This window comes from Lagopus muta, chromosome 1 (assembly GCF_023343835.1).
Source record: "Lagopus muta isolate bLagMut1 chromosome 1, bLagMut1 primary, whole genome shotgun sequence".
NCBI classification, from domain to species: Eukaryota; Metazoa; Chordata; class Aves; order Galliformes; family Phasianidae; genus Lagopus; species Lagopus muta.
Genome location: NC_064433.1, coordinates 79,664,095 through 79,681,649, shown reverse-complemented (window position 1 = coordinate 79,681,649; position 17,555 = coordinate 79,664,095). Strand labels below are relative to the sequence as shown.

General features: G+C 46.2%; 1 protein-coding gene across 2 annotated transcripts in view; it reads left to right on the top strand.

The window, feature by feature from the left end:
* GTF2E1 (general transcription factor IIE subunit 1) overlaps window positions 1-12,483 on the top strand; it is a 50,786-nt gene extending 38,303 nt beyond the window's left edge. For both annotated transcript variants that reach the window (XM_048941595.1, XM_048941603.1), the window contains exons 3-5: window positions 723-924; window positions 5,851-6,095; window positions 10,866-12,483. In XM_048941595.1, the coding sequence (XP_048797552.1) occupies window positions 723-924; window positions 5,851-6,095; window positions 10,866-11,296 (878 nt within the window). In that variant the 3' untranslated portion in view covers window positions 11,297-12,483. The remainder of the gene's footprint in view (window positions 1-722; window positions 925-5,850; window positions 6,096-10,865) is intronic.
* Window positions 12,484-17,555: the final 5,072 nt, after the last annotated feature.

Genomic DNA, 17,555 nt, shown 5'->3' with positions numbered 1-17,555 from the left:
ACCATTTCAGTCGCCTTTCTGTTTGACCTGTTTTTCTAACTCCTGGTGAGCTCTGTGAAACAAGCTTATTATTTGATTTCATACAATTGTTAGTTTACCATTCTTAATTTCAAGAAGTGAATGTGAGCAAAATTAACTTTTGCTACTCTGCCGTAATGACTGGTCTGCTTGCCATGGCCCTACAGCAGGAGGAGGTGCCATCCTTTTGCATGAATTTCACTGTGATGATGGTTGTGCTAACAGTTACTGCAGAGCAGTTTGGGCAGCGTCAAGCTGCACACCACTTCATTGTGAAACCGAATCGTTCCAGGGGCCTGGGAGGTAGCAATTCCAACACCTGGAACAGATGATATTTGAGTTCCTAGCAGTATAGTGTGGAGCTTTTTCTCACAGTTTAGTCGTAGATAACATTTAAAATGTCTAGCAAGAAAGAGTGTGTGGGATTAGGGAGTGTCTCAATAGTGGTGCTGTAACACATCTAGGCATTTCAGAGCAAGAAACTGTACCCCAAGCTGGGTTTCACTGGGTGACATCAGAGTGCTGGCTTTGTTTTCTGCTTAAATAATAACCAGGTACATCCTTTGTGAAAAGGGATTGTCAGAGTGAGAAGAGCTATTTAGCATCAAGCCAAGTAAACACTGAGGCATTGCTGTTGAAAATGCTGCATAAAGAGCTGGCCTTGTTGCTTTTCTTCTGATATTTAGCAACTTTCTTTGTTTTAGGAACTTTCCGCTGTACTTTCTGTGAGACTGAAGTGGAAGAGGATGAGTCGGTGATGCCAAAAAAGGATGCAAGGACACTCGTGGCAAGATTTAATGAGCAGATCGAGCCCATCTACAAGCTACTTCGTGAGACAGAAGATGTCAACTTAGCCTATGAAGTCCTTGAACCAGAGCCCACCGAGATTCCTGCCTTGAAGCAGAGGTGGGAACAGACCCTGTCTTCTTTCACCATACTGCTTTCTTGTAGTGTGTTCATCTGCTCCGTGAGGCTTTCCCAAGCCTTGTGCATTAGGGACCCGCTTGTTCAGCACCAATGGTGCAAGCCACTGACAAATTCCGTGAGGAATGTACAGTTTATAAGGAGATGACTCATCCACTTACCCACAGCCACTTTTTTTTACTAAACAAGGCAGATTACTATTCTTCTAATCAGTCTTCTGCATGCAGTTTTCTGTGGGGTAGGGTATATGGATCACCTATGGCTAGGATGTATTCCACATCATAGTCAGAAAATCAGGATGGGGAGCAACTGTTTACAAAGGTGGATAGTGATAGGACAAGGGGGAATGGTTTCAAACTGAGACAGGGGAGTTTAGGTTAGATATTAGGAGGAAGTTTTTCACACAGAGGGCATTGATGCACTGGAACAGGTTGCCCAAGGAGGCTGTGGATGCCCCATCCCTGGAGGCATTCAAGGCCAGGCTGGATGTGGCTCTGAGCAGCCTGGTCTGCTGGTTGGTGACCCTGCACACAGCAGGGGGGTTGAAACTAGATGATCACTGTGGTCCTTTTCAACCCAGGCCATTCTATGATTCTATGATCTTTAAAACATTCCTGCCCTTGGGAAATGATACTTTCTTTCAGAACTTTTGTAGTTGTACAAAAATTGATGATGTTTATAATAACATAATAATGCAGAAAGATGTGGGGAGCTGTCAGTTTTGTCAGCTATGGTGAAATGTGATGTGCTTCTGTCTGTTTAAAAAAATCATCAATTAAACGCCCAAGAAAAAAAATCTGTAGCACAGGGGGAAGCATTCCCACAGTGCCTTGGGATGCTTGACTTCAGTTAATGGGAGAACAAGGAAGAGACTCTTTTCTTTACTTTCAAGCTAACCTTGCGAGAGAATGTTCATCATATATTAATGCTAGACAGTTTCTAATTAGTATAATAAAAATTACTTGTCTATTCATAGCCTTTTTCTAGCCAAGGATATAGCTAATTTTGCTCATCATTCTGATAGGAAAACAGAAGCGATATACAGAGGGGAGAAGATTTTTCCAAGGTCACCCAACGTTTCTTTGTTGATATGGGGAGTCTTTGAAGCCTTTGTTCCCAAGCTGAATCACTAAATTTTGCTTTAAAAACTATGTTCTGTAGTTTGTGTATTAAAACTGGGATAACACCACCAAAAAAAGAGTCATTTCTCAGTCTTCTCCATGGCCACCCTGTTTCAGTGCACAGGAGATCAGCACAGCAGAAGCCTGGTACAGTCCCATGATTAAATAGGAGCACCCACTTACTTGACTCTTAAATACTTAAAAAACACTGTAAATGATTAATTACTCTGAGCAAGGAATGATAAGATAAATAAGCATTTTAAAACCCTTTCTTGAGCACAACTTACTTCAGCACATATGATGATTTAATTATTTATTAACTCTTATTAATTCAAGGCAGATAATTGCATGAAAGTACTGCTGTGAGATTTTTTTTTTTAAAGTGCCAAATGTTGGGTTATTTATTACAGCCATTTTATGGAGTCTTGAATTTTTGAAATCATTGACAAAACTGACTTTTGATGATTTTGAAACTGACAGAAAAGGTCACAAAGTGCCCACATCTCCTCTGTGCACAGGCACAGGTGGTGAAGATGGTAGCTCTAACCAACTGCACCAACAGCGTGCAGTTGTCGTTCACCTGCCATGTAATCTGTACATGGCACCTGTACTCTGTCTGCACTTTCCCAGGAGTCATTAATTTTTTTAATCTTGGCAGGGTGTGAGTTAGCCATGTAGTTTACAAAATATACATGCTTTATCTGAGCCATTCTGCTTGGTTTCCTAAAACAGGTGGATTTTAATCATAGAATCATAGAAAGGCCTGGGTTGAAAAGGACCACAATGATCATCTAGTTTCAACCCCCCTGCTGTGTGCAGGGTCGCCAACTACCAGACCAGGCTGCCCAGAGCCACATCCAGCCTGGAATATCCCCTTCATTTATGTCAGAATAGCATGATGTTAGATAACATAAATCTTCACAGAATTTGTTTTCTGTGGTCATGCTATCTAGGACCATTTGTTGTTTCCTTTGAAGCTGAATCCGTTAAGAGTAGTTAAATGAAAGAGTGCTTTGTTTCAAATATGGCACAAAAAGAGTTATCCTTGTTTAGCAAGACCTTTAATTAGTAGCCTGGGCAGGCTTGAGGTGAAAATTTCACAGTGTGGTTTCTGTGGGCCATACTTCAGCTATGTTAAGAATTATTTATGCCACTTTTGAAGGCAGCTTAACCACTCTCAGAACAACTTCCATCATGGTAAAACAACCCATGGGCAACGGAACAAATGTAGCTAGAGCTGGGCCACTGAGCTGCTGCTGTCTGAGCAGTTCCTGGCTCCAAGGTGGCTGTGCAGTGTCTGGAACCAGGGGAAAAAGTACATCTTGGATCTAACGGAGGAATTCTTCTAAGAGCACACTACCCTCTTCTGCCCTGTGCTGCCCATAAGGCAGCTTGCACATCTGGCCTTTTGCTGGTGCCTGATGTAAGGTGTTTAATGCCATCTCTTGGATGAGTGTGCTGAACAGTACGATCTCTTCTTGCAGTAGGGAACATTCTGCTGGTCACATAGCCTTGAGGCTGCCCACTCCTTCTAGCAGTATGGTTGAAGATGCAGTTGCATAAATGATGCAGTGAGTTGGGATATGCTTACACAGTTCACTGAGGTCTGAGAGTCGACAAAATGTCTACATTATTCCAGGTGAATGTGACACATTGCAGTAGATGGTTTAAAGTAATTCATGTTGTAGGTGTTTCTTACAGCTGTTACCTTCATTTTGAAATGTTCCTGACGTTACGGAACAAGTATTTTGCTACTGAATGATACTGCGTGGGCAAAAAGTCCATTTTGAATATACTTCTGGGCACCTCTGTGTGAAAGTATTATTAGGCAGCTCTTGGCACTAGAGTGTATTTAGCTGTCACACTGCAGCGTGGAGAGGGAGAGGCTGGGGGAGAGTTGCATTGTGCATCTTGTGAGGAAAGTGGATTACATAAAATTGTCAGGGAAACGCTGGTTACGGATTTCTATTGTGTGGGAAGCAGAGCGGTGCTTTTCACAGAACACATGCCTGTCTTGGAAAACTGAAAGGTGCCAACACTTGAAATAACACACTGGGAAGAAGGTCTCTCTGTGTGATTCCTTAGGTTATATAAGCAGTGCATGTGCACGAGTCTTTTCCTTCAGCCCAGAAATTCGAGGTTGCTGTGAAGCTTTCCTAGCAGGGCTGCCTGTGGGAGAGAAGCAGTTAGTGTGTGGACACATGCTAACACAAACATTGTGAAGTATTTTGCTATCAGATCATGCACTAGTAAGAGGTTGTGAACAGTCCTCAATCCTAACCGAGGCTCAACACTCTGATATTTTATATTTGGGGAAGAAAGATTATCACCTGTCCGTGTTTCCCCCTTGTTTACACCTAAAAATTGTGCAGAATCAGCTTGTCAAGCAGTGGTTAAATCCTTGCTGATTTAAAAGGATGCGTATTGCTCAGGTCTCCAACTGCAGCCTTATTTTAAGCTTCTCTGTTGGAGGAAAGGTTGCTGGGTAGATAGCAGCAAATGAACCATGCTCTCTCACAACTTGTGTCAGCTGAGCTGATAGCAGCTGGCAGCAGAGCAGGAACACTGCTAGAATCTGTCATTGATTTCCTCTGGACAGAAGGAGAAACCTAGGCAGGTCTGGTACCCCTGAAAAGCCCTAGCTTTAGCTTAGCAGCCTTTGCCATTGGCAGTCGGATGGCTGCAATTCTATGGCATCTAATAGGGGTTGTTCATGGCCTCAATGTACAGTGAATCTATTGTTTTTCAGTGAAGATTAAATGCAATTTGGAAGTAAAGGAATAGTTATCGTTGGCTTCCCTCACCTGGAGAGCAGAGAGCTTCCATTCTTCTGCATCTGCAGCCAGAGAATATTTTCGGCTCATTGCCATTAGTATGCAGAAAATACTCCGCCCGATGTCCTCTTTCCATCAGATTCAAGCAGAACTGTTTCCTTTCTTCATCAGTCTCCTGAGCTAGAAGGGAGCCTGAAGGAAAGTGTGCTGGCAGCAGCTCCTCTCAGAACACAAAGGAGTGCTAGACTGTGCCTGTCCTGCCCTCGTATTCTGTTATCACCTTTCTCCCTCCAGCTTTTCTGCTGTGAAGACAGTTCTGTCTTATCTCTTCCTCCTCTTCAGCACTGTGCGAAGCCCTTTGCCCAGCCCATGTCCTTGGTTTGAAGCTGTCCTCTCATCTTTCTCTGCATGGATTTCCTACTCCTTCCAGGGCAGTGGATAGTGTAGATATGCTGCATAATGGGGCAGATGTGATTTGTGGGGGCACTGTCACTCACCATTCAAGCAAGGGTTAGATCAGTATTTTTCACAACGAGTTAACCCCTTCAGGAGCCCTGAGGTTAGTATCTCACAGATTGAGCATGCTGGGTCTTTGCTGCTATCATCTGAGTTGCTTAGAATTTAATACTGGATTTTGTGCAATACAAGCTTGCTTTGTAAAAGCAAAAAAGAGACCAGATGCCAAACACCAGATTACTGTGGGACCAAGTTTTGCTGCTGTGACTTTTATTTCAAGGTATTCTGGAGTTTTACATTTGTTTTTATACTAAGTGCATCAGCATCCTTAATAGTACTTGTTCTCTTCAGTAGCTGTTTTAGAAGTTGCCACGGCCTTTTGTAGGGCTCCCTACTAAAGACCACAAGTTGCCCAAATCTGCAAACTGGTGTAGAAATTCCTGGACCACATGTTAGAAATGGAAATTCTTGGTGATAGTCTATTCAAATGTTGCTACGCTGGCCAAGATGGGGCTTGTTCTGAGTGCTCTGTTTTTGTCTCTTTGACTTTTGTGCAGCAAAGAACGTACAGCTGGCACTGGTTCAGGGACAGCTGCTGTTACGGGTGGACACCATCGAGAAGCCTGGACTACAAAAGGACCATCCTACGAGGACTTGTATACCCAGAACGTTGTCATCAGCATGGAAGATCAGGAGGATGTTAACAGATCTGCAAGTGAAGGAAAGCCAGCACGAGAGAGGCCGATTTGGCTACGGGAGAGCACAGTGCAGGGGGCTTATGATCCTGATGAAATCAAGGATGGTAAGAAAATTCACCGAGCAGAAGTGCTGCTCTGCTTATGTGATGCCAGAAATACATTACCCCGTGTGTACAGCTGCTGCTCCCAGTGCTCCAGATTTTGCCAGCTCCCTTCTCCTGTGCAGAGCACCTGTGGTGTAGGTAGATGTAAAGAATCCCAGTTGATTAGATCCACAGAATTGTTTGTGCTTCTGAAATGTTAATTATCTGCTACCTCTTCCTATACCTTTATTAATGGATGTTCTCCTGCCTTGAGAGTTTATTGCTTTTGGATGAAGGTCTTTCAGTTTCATCTAGAAAGCTGGCCCCCAGTGGGACACTGCTGGAAAATAGCATTTATTAACATTTGGTGACTTTGAAGCCTATCAAATCTACCAGCAGTGTTTTTGTGCTCCCAGCATACAAAATATTTTATATGAAGAGTATGTCAGAAATAAATTTTCTGGAAGCACATTAGGAAAGCCTGTACAGGTGAGTCCTTGCTTTCTCTTGGTTTCTCATTGGCTTTGCTTTTAGTTTCATTCGTGTTGAGGACATGTAGTTAGCTGACCGTAGCTAAGATCTTGCAGGCATTAGTAGAAACTTTCTGCATTTGTAAGTTTGCTATTTAAGCTTGTACACTAATAATAGGAGAGACTTTTTATCATTTATATGAGCATAAATCAATAGATACAGTGTTCTGAATCACTTGGGAATTATAGAATAATCCCTGTTAGTGCCTTAGGAACAGAAAATGGCAAAAGGGTAAGTGTGTAAGTGTGAGATCCTGAAATAGTTCCTTTCCTAGCACCTAAAGTGGAATGGAGTTCTACAGGTAGAAGCAGATGTGAAAAAATGGTCAGAAGATATCTGTTGATGTTGTTTGCATGCAATGCCTTTAATACAAATGGATCCTATGACATTATCCCAACAGATTAAACAAGGTGGTGATTAAATGAACCTCCTCTTGCAGTCTGTAGCAGATGATGTTACTCAGGAGCCATAAAGTTCTCATCACATTTTTCTGCTAGACATTCAGTTCACCTCTGCTTTTAAATGGGTTCCTTGAGATACTTTTGGTGTACACAGCATAAATGTTTCTCAGATGACACTGAAGAACATGGAGGGAGAGTATATCTCCTACAGTGCAATTGCATCACTGCTTCACCTCACTGCTGGAGATCCAAGAGGGAGCTTTTGGAAATAGCCTGAAATTGCTGTTGGAACACATTCCTATGACTCTTGCATGACATAAATGGGAAGGAACAAAATTTGGAGCCACTGAACGAAAACATTGGCTGCTTGGGTCTGGCAGGAGCAGTTCTCACAGAAGTCTTTTGTGCTGTAGAATAACAGGCAGGCAGCTAAACACAAGGCTGCCAACCTAATGCCTTTGCTCTTCCTTTCTCTCAAGAATTTTGTCTGTGTATTAAAAATAGTTGTGGTCATCACCTGTTAGTAAAGCTTCATTTACAGTAAAACACAGTTCCCATGAAATTAGAGATAGGTCTTTTGGCCTTTACCATAGGAAAGGAGCATCCACATACTCCCCTTGCTTTTAGTGCAAAATGCAGGACTTACTTCCTCAGTTTACCTGTTTCTTGGCATATTTGTGTCTCAAGTTGCAAAAAGCAGCAAGTGCATTTTTGAACTCTGAAGGGCTTGGGTGTCAGCTGCATGGATGTGGTGCTCACATCCCAGGCTTTGGAAAAGAAGGCAAGCAGTGTTAATGTATGAAAGCAGGAAGCCATCACATTGGCTCCAGCAATTGTTTGCACACAGCTTTTGGTGCAAGAGAGAGAGTTTGCCTTGGGGAGTCTGTCCTACTTTCTGGGCCTTTGTTGTACATAAGGTTTTCTGTATCTCTTTTTTTTATTTTGTAGTTTTTCCTTCCTCCTGCTTGTAGGTTTAATGATACTAAGAAGACTCACGGTACTCAGCAAACATAGGAAGCTTTTTGCAGAAAGCCACTTCTTGAGCAAGAATTTCAGCTTTTGAATCTGTGAACTGCATGCACCCTGCCTGCTCAAACGTTGTCAAACCCCTCCCAACTATTGTGCAGCTAACCTTACTGAAGCAGGGACACAGGCCTTGCATCTGCCAGCTTGGAAACCGCAGTCCCTTTCAGATGGAAGATGCAGGTAGAGAGCCAGACAGACCGGCCTCGCTGTTCTGGCTGGGCTGCAGGTTGGCATGGGGAACAGCAGCTCTTTTAACACAGCCTTGCACACTGTGCTGCACAGCGTGGCTTCAGGCTGTGAGCTTCATCAGCTTTGCAGGATAAATCCCATGCGCTCTCACCATGATCCTCTAATGAACTTTTCCCCTTCCTGCCTGATAAGTGCAACCCTGAGCTTACCAGACTGTTTTATGCAGTCTGTAAACAGTGCTGTTCTATAACACACAATTTCCTTACACTCCTTGCTTGGATCCATCTTAATCCTTATAGATGAGGAGCTCAGCAGGGCAGAGCCAGGCTTGGGCTCTGTGTTTGTAGCCTGTGCTGGAAGCTTCCTGTTGTCATAGAACCACAGAATCATATACTGACTTGGATTTGAAGGGACCTTAAAGGTCATCTAGTTCTAGCTCCCCTGTCATGGAAAGAGTTGCCACCCACCAGCTCAGACTGCCCAGGGCTTTATCCAACCTGGCCTTGGACACTTCTAGGGATGGGGCATCCACAGCTTCTCTGGGCAGCCTGTGCCAATGCCTCACCACCTTCTGAGTAAAAAATTTCTTCCCAATATCTAACTTAAATTTCTGCTCTTTTAGTTTGAAACTATTCTTCCTTATCCTATCAATACCAGACTTTGTAAAAAGTCTGTCTCCCCCTGTTTGTAAGCTCCCTTCAAGTACTGGAAGGCCACTGTGAGGTATCCCTGGAGCCTTCTCTTCTCCAGGCTAAACAAGCCCAACTTTTTCAACCTTTCTTCACAGGAGAGGTGCTGCAGCCCTCTGATCATCTTCGTGACCTCCTCTGGACCCGCTCCAACAGCTTCACATCCTTCTTGTGCTGCAGGTCTCAGGCCTGGATGCAGTAGTCCAGATGGGACCTCATAAGGGCAGAGTAGAGGGGAGCAGTCACCTCCTTTGCCCTGCTGGCCACCCCTCTTTTGATGCAGCTTAGGATACAGTAGGACTTCTGTACTGGACCAACACAGGCAAGACGTAACACCTTAATGGCAGCAAGTGCATAGATTTGCTGACTTGTTTCAAACTTTCCATCCACTAAAACACACAAGTCCTTTTTGGACAGGGCTGCTCTCAGGAAGTTCTCCCAGTCTGCACTCATATCTGGGATTGCCTCAACACAAGAGCAACACCTTGTCCAGGTCCCTTCCTTCAGTTGTATCAACTGCACTACTCAGCTTGGTGTCATCAACAAACTTGCTGAGGATGCACTCAATCCCGCTATGTCACTGATAAAGATGTTGAAGAACACTTGTCACTGGCCTCCACCTGGACATGCAGCTGTTGACCACTCTGGCTGCCACCATCCAACCTGTTCTTTATCTGCTGAATGGTCCACCCTTCAAATCTATCTCTCTCCAATTTAGAGATAAGAATATGATGCATTCTTATGCTAGGGGATAGAGAGCTCTTGTGCTCTCAGAAATGTGTTCTTAAAGAGCTGTCACCTCCGTTTCATTCTTTTGTACCTGACAGTTCCCAGGGGATTCTATCCAACAGTTCCTTAAACAGACAGAGGTTGACTTTCCTGAAATTCAGAGTTCTGACTCTGCTCTTTGCCAGGCCTGTATTCCTCAAGATTATGAACTCAAACAGGGCATACTTCCAGACTGCTTCCAGCCTTAACCTCTTTATGATCTCCTTTACACTGGTGAGCACCAGGTCCAGTGGTGCTCCAATATCTGGACCAGGAAGTTGTCCTCAAGAGATTCCAGGAGTCTCCAGGACTTGCTTGCAGCCCACTGTGTTGTTTCCCCAGCACATATCTCATCCACCACCAGGATGAGAGCCTGTGAGTGCAATACCTCTTGCAACAAAAGCAAGAAAGACCTCATATCAACAAGCTCCCCTTGATCAGGCAGCCTGTAGTAAACTCCAACCACTAGATGTCCTTTATTGGCCTGTTCCCTAATTTTAACCCATCAGCTCTGGACCTGATGATGTCTGTTACTCAGAGGCAGCTCTTCACAGTCTACTTCGTAATACAGAGAGGAACTCCCTCACTCCTTCTGCTCTGCCTATCCCTTCTGTAGCCCTCAATCATAGTATTCCAGTTATGGGATTCATCCTACCATGGTTCTCTGATAGCAGTTAATTCATAGTTTTCTAATTGCACCACGGTTTCCATCTTCTCCTGCTTATTTCCCATGCAGTGTAGAGGCATTTTAGCTGTGCTATTGGCTGTGTTACCTTCTTGGAGGAGCCCTCACAAATCCCTTTGTGACAGATGTTTTTTTTCCCCTCTTCTTTCTAAAATGACAAGTGTTCCCTGGCTCTTTTCTTTCACTCACCCCCTTCCCCCATCAGTTGGAGTTTAAAGTTCTGCCAAGAACGTTCTTGCTCCTCCTGGTCAGTTGCATCCTATCCTGGTTTTTGTCATCCCCAATGGCTTGGGATAAAAGGGACCTCGAAGATCATCTAGTCCTCCAGGCTGTTAAGAGAAAACTTCACTCTCTCCATCTCTTAAGGGAGTCAGCACAGAGAAGGGTTGTGACATGGCCAAGGATGCACAGCGGCAGAAGGGAAATTAGGATTTGGAGCGCCTTCAGTGCCAGCACCTCAATCTCTGTGAGGAAACTCTCATTCCTTTGTATCTCTTTGCAGGAGGGAGGGACCTGGATGCCTTCCAGGAGCGTGAGGAGGGCCGGGCAGCTCTGGATGATAATGAAGAGGTGATGCGTGCCCTGCTGATCCATGAGAAGAAGACACCCTCTGCTTCTACAGTCACCGTTGGAGGTGCCGCTCCTCTCTCCGGTGCCAACGCCAGTGACTCCGAGAGCGAGACGAGCGAGTCAGAGGAAGAAACTCCTCCCCGTCCTCCTGCTGCAGCCACCATGGCGTACGGGCTGGAGGAGGAGGATGAGGAGGAAGAGTTTGAGGTGGTGGCAGAGGACCCCACTGTCACAGTGGCTGGGCGTCCGCACTCTTACAGCCAAGTGAGCCAGCGCCCTGAGCTGGTGGCCCAGATGACTCCGGAGGAAAAAGAGGTTTATATAGCCATGGGGCGACGCATGTTTGAGGATATGTTTGACTAACTGCTTCCTGCCACAACATTTTTTAAACAGTTTTTTATCCAGAGACTTCCTAGTAAAACAGAAGACTGAATCTTTCCTCACCTGTGCACAGGGACACTGGGCCTTGGAGCTGCTGATCTCAGGCATCTTGCCCACCAGGGAGGGGGAGCAGGAAGGCTCTGTGTGCCAAAACAGGCGGGGAGGATAAGTGAGGATGCTTGCGAGGTAAAAATCTACTTCAGGGTGCCCAGCACAGGCACTGGTTTAACCCTCTCTACGACCGAGTAGCTGCCTCCCCCCAATTGCTTGGGTCTATTTTTGTTGCAGGTCCTAGTGAGCTCCATGTCCCTGCCCTCAGAGAACACAAGCGCTCCATGGCGTGGTCAGAGTGCTCTGCAGAGGGTGTGCGTAGCCTAGAGGAGAGGGAAGTAGTGCTCTGCTTGGGCAGTACTTGTGGTTGATCTCCTGCCAGCAGCCGCTGGCCATGGTGCAGTCGTTGCTGAGCAGCCCCTGTTCTGAGTAGCAACCTGTTCCTTTCTTTGCTCCTCCTCTCTCCTTAGTCACCTCAGCACCTCAAGGTCAAGAGTAACTCAGAACACAGAGTGAAAGCCTTAGCAAGCACGCAGCCACTCTTTGTCAATGTAACAAAAGCCTTTCATGGATCTGAGCTGTCAGAGAGCTCTGACTTACCAGGAGCTACCTTCATTTCCCAGCAGTGCTGCCTGGCACTTCTGCCCAGCTCTGTCTAGCCTCCAGGGCTCCAGTGGCTTGCTGCAGGCAGGGCTGCTCTACCAGAGAAACAGCATCACTAGTTTGTATTTTCAGTCACACCCAGGTTGCATCGATTTAAGAGGAATCGTGCATATTTGTAATGTTTTCTCTACCAGCCGAAAGTGATGGTTTTCTTTTAAATTGTTGTTTTCTTACCCAGCAAGCAAAGTGATAAAAGAATTCTGTGTTTCAGAGGGTAGGAGCAGCATTGCATGCTGCTCAGTTTACATGGGCAGTCTGACTTTGCTGTTCACTGAGACTGTAAATCTCTTTTACACTAATTCTGCTTCTTAGGTTCTGCTAACCCTGTAATGCCACCTTTATGGTTTTATTTTCAGCTTCTTGATATTTGAACTCCTTTTTTTAAAGTGTTTTAAATTTGCTTTTAAGTCATTTTAAAGTGGAATAAATAAATGGAAACTTCTCCCCTTTGTTGTCTTCTGATTTGCCATGTGTCCTGTTGGAAATCTTCACTTACCATTTTGAGTTACTTGGTTCAAGAAAACAGCCCATTTGAGGCCCTCCTTTGGGACTGTTTTAAATCCCACATTATAGCTCTGCTCCTCATTGGTTCTTCAGTAGAGCTTCATGGATGCCTCCTGCTATCTTCTACACTTAGGGAAGGACACTTTATCAGAGCAGTGCTGTGTGGGCCCCTTTGACCAGTGCCTCCATTCTCTTCTCTTTGAGAGTTTTGCTATGGAGAGGCCTCACTGATATTTGTTCCCAGCTAAAATTATGCTCTTGCACAGGTGGATCTAATATCAAGCTTCTAGAATCAAGCTGATAAGTCAGACTCACAGAAAAAAAAGTTCTTTGCCAGTTCTGTCTCAAATCTAATCTGAATTCAAGGTTAATCCTGGAGAAAAGCAGCTCCTTTTGCAAAGAGCCAAGGGTAGAAACAGAACTAATCCTGAGCGCTATGCAGCTACTCATGCTCATAGCACACCAGTGGTTTTTAGTCTGAAAAATGAAGCTGCAGCAGGCTGGTGCAAGTGCAAGGATAGAGCTATTGGTCCAAAGGAAGGAAGGCACTGCAGCCTCCTCTGGCTGCTGGACCACATGAGCTATGTTCATGCTAATTGAATAATACAGAGTGATCCAGCTCTGAAGCCTTCCTGCGTGGCTGTTCTGCTAACCTCATTCAAACCATTCCTGTGTCTGCTCTTAGCCTGAAGCACATTTTATCTGATGAGTGTGCTCATCAGTTCAAGCTGGAAAATAAAACAGGTTCCTCAAGCTGCTTGTGCTCCTGACCCCAAAAGCCCTAACACCTGCACCTATCCCACTTATGTGAGAGCCTCCATCTGCTCCCACTGTGGGGTAGGGAGATTGGCATCTTCCCTGTCTCACAGCAGGTTGGTGAAGGTGCTGGCAAAAGTGAGGATTGCTGTCACTGTAGGAAAGCAGAAATCATAGAATCATATTTGGCCACGTGGGCACACTGCTGGCTCATGTTCAGTTGACTGTTGACCAGCACCACAGATCTATTTCCTCTGCACAACTTTCCAGCCACTCTGCCCTAAGCTCAGAGCAATGCATGGGATTGTTGTGACCAAAGTGCACAACTCAACACTTGGTCTCATCCCATGGCCTCAGCCCATGGATCCAGCCTGTCCACATTCCTCTGTAGGGCCTTTCTACCCTCAGGCAGATCAATACTTCCCCCTAACTTGGTGTCATCTGCAAATTTACTCAGGACACACTCAATTCTCTCATCCAGATAATCAAAAAAGATATCAAACAGGTTGGGCCTCAGTACTGATCAGTAGGGAGCACTACTCGTGACTGGGTACCAGCTGTATCTAACTCCATTCAGCATCACTCTGTGGGCCTGGCCCTCCAGCCAGCTTTTACCCACCATAGAGTGTTCTGTCCAAGCCACAGGCTGCTTCTCCAGGAGAATGCCATGGGAGAGGGCTTTAGCTTTGCTGAAGTCTAGGTAGACTAATCCACAGCCTTTCCCTCATCCACCAGGTCACCTGATGTCACCTGATCATAGAAGGAGATGAGGTCAGTCAGGCAGGAACTGCCTTTCATGAACCCATGTTGGCTGGAGCCAATCCCCTGGTTGTCCCGCATCTGTCCTGTGATCACACTCAAGACCTGTCCCTTTGTGCCACATCCATACAACCCTTTAAACACCTCCAGAGATAGGGACTCTACCACTTCCCTGGGCAGCCCATTCCAAGAACTGATCACTGTTTCCATGAAGAAATTCTTGATGAGAGCCAACCTAAACCTCCCCTGGTGCAACTTGAGGCTTCTGCCCATGTCCTGTCACTTGTCAGCCCCCTCACTGCACCCTCCTGGCAGGTAGCTGTGGAAAGCAATGAGGCCACTACTCAGGCTCCTCCAGAATGAACAGCCCCAGTTCCCTCAGCCACTTCTCACAGGCCTTGTTTTCCAGTCCCTTTGTCAAATATGTTGTTCATCTGTGCACATGCTCAAGCAACTCAAGCTCTTCTTGTAGTGAGGAACCCAAAAGTGAACATGATGCTCCAAGCCCCAAAGCTCCCAAAAAGCAGCTTCCTCCACCAGGTAGTCTGCTGTGCTGTGCTGCTGTCTCCTTCCAACAGACCAACCAGGCTGCTGCTCCCAGGAGCTCCCAGGAGGGAGGAAGGGTGGAAAAGCAGCATCTCCTCTTCCTGGAGCCGTGGAAAGTGCCCGGCCCGAGGGTGCCTGCCACACAGAGCACTGGGGGGATGCTGAGGGGCCTGGGGGTACAAGAGCTCTGCTTGGCTCTCTGCCTCCTGCAGGGCCCCTTCGGAGGAGAGAATATTCCCATGGTAGTCAGACATAAAGTGAAGGTTGGAAGTTCTATGAGCAGGTGAAAGGCCACGAGGTCTCACAGTGGCAGGGCAAGCCCTCTGTGTGTCTGCAACAGTGAGTTGTGGAGGAACAGAACAGTCCCTGCCTGCAGCTGTGCACTGGCGTGAGCAAGCAGGGCTGTAGGCTCTGTCCCCTGGAAGAAGGAAGAGTCAAGCAGCGCTGCAGGAAGTCACCTGGGGCTGTTGTTGGACTGATGTGGCCATGTCCTCAGTGAGTCCCGGGCAGGACCTGTGTCCCTGGCTTGGTTGCTGTTTGGGATACCTAATGAGCTGCCAGCAGGTGGCTTCTTATGTAGCATCATTAATTAGGCTAAGAGAGAGAGTGAACTTAATTTATGGCTAAACAACAATCAGATTTTGGAAGCTCCTGCTGCATCATTAGGATCGTATTAAAGACAGCAAGTGTTCCTGCAGCAGCCATCCTGGCAGCAGCGGAGAGTCTCTAAACAAGATGCTTTAAATATAATACGTAGTTTTGCTTCAAACACATTCCTGACCTAAATATAATTTGATTTCCATCCCTTTGAACGCTGATGCTGAAGTGGCAGCAGGGCTGGGCTGGCTGCAGCGCTGGCTGCAGTTCAGCTCCTCTGCTGTGCACTGGGGCTGGTGCCCACTGCCTGCACATAGCCAGAGATGTGCAGACCCTGCTGGGTGTTGGGGTCCAGCCCTGAAATCAGGCAGTGCTGAGCAGGAATGTGGGAGTGCAGAGATGTGCATTTGGCAGAGAGGGAAAGGGAGCGGGGCATACTGGTGTGGCTAAAGCTGCTGCTTTGTGTTTTTCACCTAGAATCCATTGCTAGTCCCTTCCACACCATTGCTTGAGAGGAGGATGAGCAGTGGTGATTTTGCAGTGGGCTAAAGCTGTGAGCAGCGTGAGGATCTGGCTCAGGTGCACCCGGTAAGCCGATCCTCCTGTTCTGAAATGCTTTTGTTGTGCTTCTGACCACGGCAACCTGCCTCTCCAGAGTTGGCAGACGCTGCTGCAGGGGCAGTGCTTTTCCTATGTCCTTCAACACTGCCGGGAGGGGGAGGAGGAATGTGCCAGCACCATGGAATGGTGGCCAGCAGCTGACTTGGGTCTGGTTGGGCTGCAGCATCCAAACCAACCTTTCCTGTACAGGAGAATGACAGCATAGGTCGTTCTGATTGTTTTATCACCAGCATCAGCTCCAGGCTGGTCAGCCTCCAGCACTTAGGCTTTCCTGCTTCTTGATCTAGATGTGATTTGGTATGACTGAATTTTATCTTTTTTTTTTTTTTCTCTTTCTCCTTATTCTTTTCTTCCCTTTGAAATATTTTAGTTACTGAATTTCTCACAATGTTTCCCTGCTGCTTCTGACAATTTTTTTTTTTTTTTAATGCAAATCAAGCTGTAAAATCTTTCTGGGGAAATGTGTCTGCTCTCCCTGCTCTGTCACCACCATTATTCTTCCTTTCTGAGCAACACTTCCTTCCAAGGAGATGTACTTTGAACATCTCCCAAACCTCCTAGTGATGTCAGGAGATGAAAGCTATCCCCATTACAACAGGGGAAACTGGAGAGAGCCGAGGTTGGAGGGAAACACGGCCTTCAGAAAGTGATGCATCTTAGAGACATTTCCCTTCCACACACTCTCCCAGGCCACATGGGTGCCATACAGAAGCAAAGAAAAACACAATAAGCTGAGGAGGGCCGTGGCTCTCCATCCACTTAGTCTGGCATACTCCCCTGTCTCTGAGCAGCCCATTAAGAGGGGTAATGTGCTCTGAGCTCATCTGAATAGACCTGCCTCTGCTTTTCACCAAGCTGGAAACCTTACTGCAAGAACACCAGGCAGCAGCAAGCTGCAAAAAGGGGTCAACTCCACATGAAAAACACTTCTTTGTTAGGGTGTTTCCTCTGAGTGTGGTGTCATGTAGGTGTGTATGAAACATGTGCAGGAAGTTCTTCAGGGAGCTTGCCAGCTCTGCTGGAGCACATCTGCCTTTGGGATGCTGACAGACGGGGTGTTTTGTGCAGCTGAGGGAGGAGCTGCTGCCAGAGCAGCAAATGGAAGCTGGAATTTGTGTTTGTTACATCACTGGAATCCATCTGAAATGCAGAATAGAAGAGCTTATCCTCATAAATGACAGACCTGGCAAACTGTGTGGACTTCTTCCATGAAGACAGGTGTTAAAACACTCTCATCTCCATCCCTTCCTGTTCTATTGTTTTTTGACTCTATTATTTGCTGCTCATGTAGTAGAGCCTCACGAAGGCACTGAATGTCTGGGTGCTGCCATGAACTGAAGACCTCTGGCTTAGTCACTAATGGGCTCTGTGTGGGACTGCTAATTTACCAGCTAAGGAGGTCTGCCCCAGGAAAGGTGTGAGTCAAGCCATTAGAAATACTGAAAACAAAGCAAATAAACACTGTGCCTGGAAGCATGTTTCTTGAGGTGGTCAGAAGCTCTGCGCAGGAGATGGCACTGAAAGAGCAGCTCCCAGCAGTACAGGGTGTGCTGCTCATGGATGTGGAGAGAGCAAAGAGGTACTAGGAGAGCCATAACCGGGGCACTCATCTCCCTCATTACAGCCCAGCCTCCAGCAGGCCTGCAGGGAGATGTAATGGCTTAAATACAGGTATTAAATGAATTCTTGGAAATGTTTCCCTCACCTGAAAGCACTGAGAGGCTGATGGCAGCGGGCAGCTCCC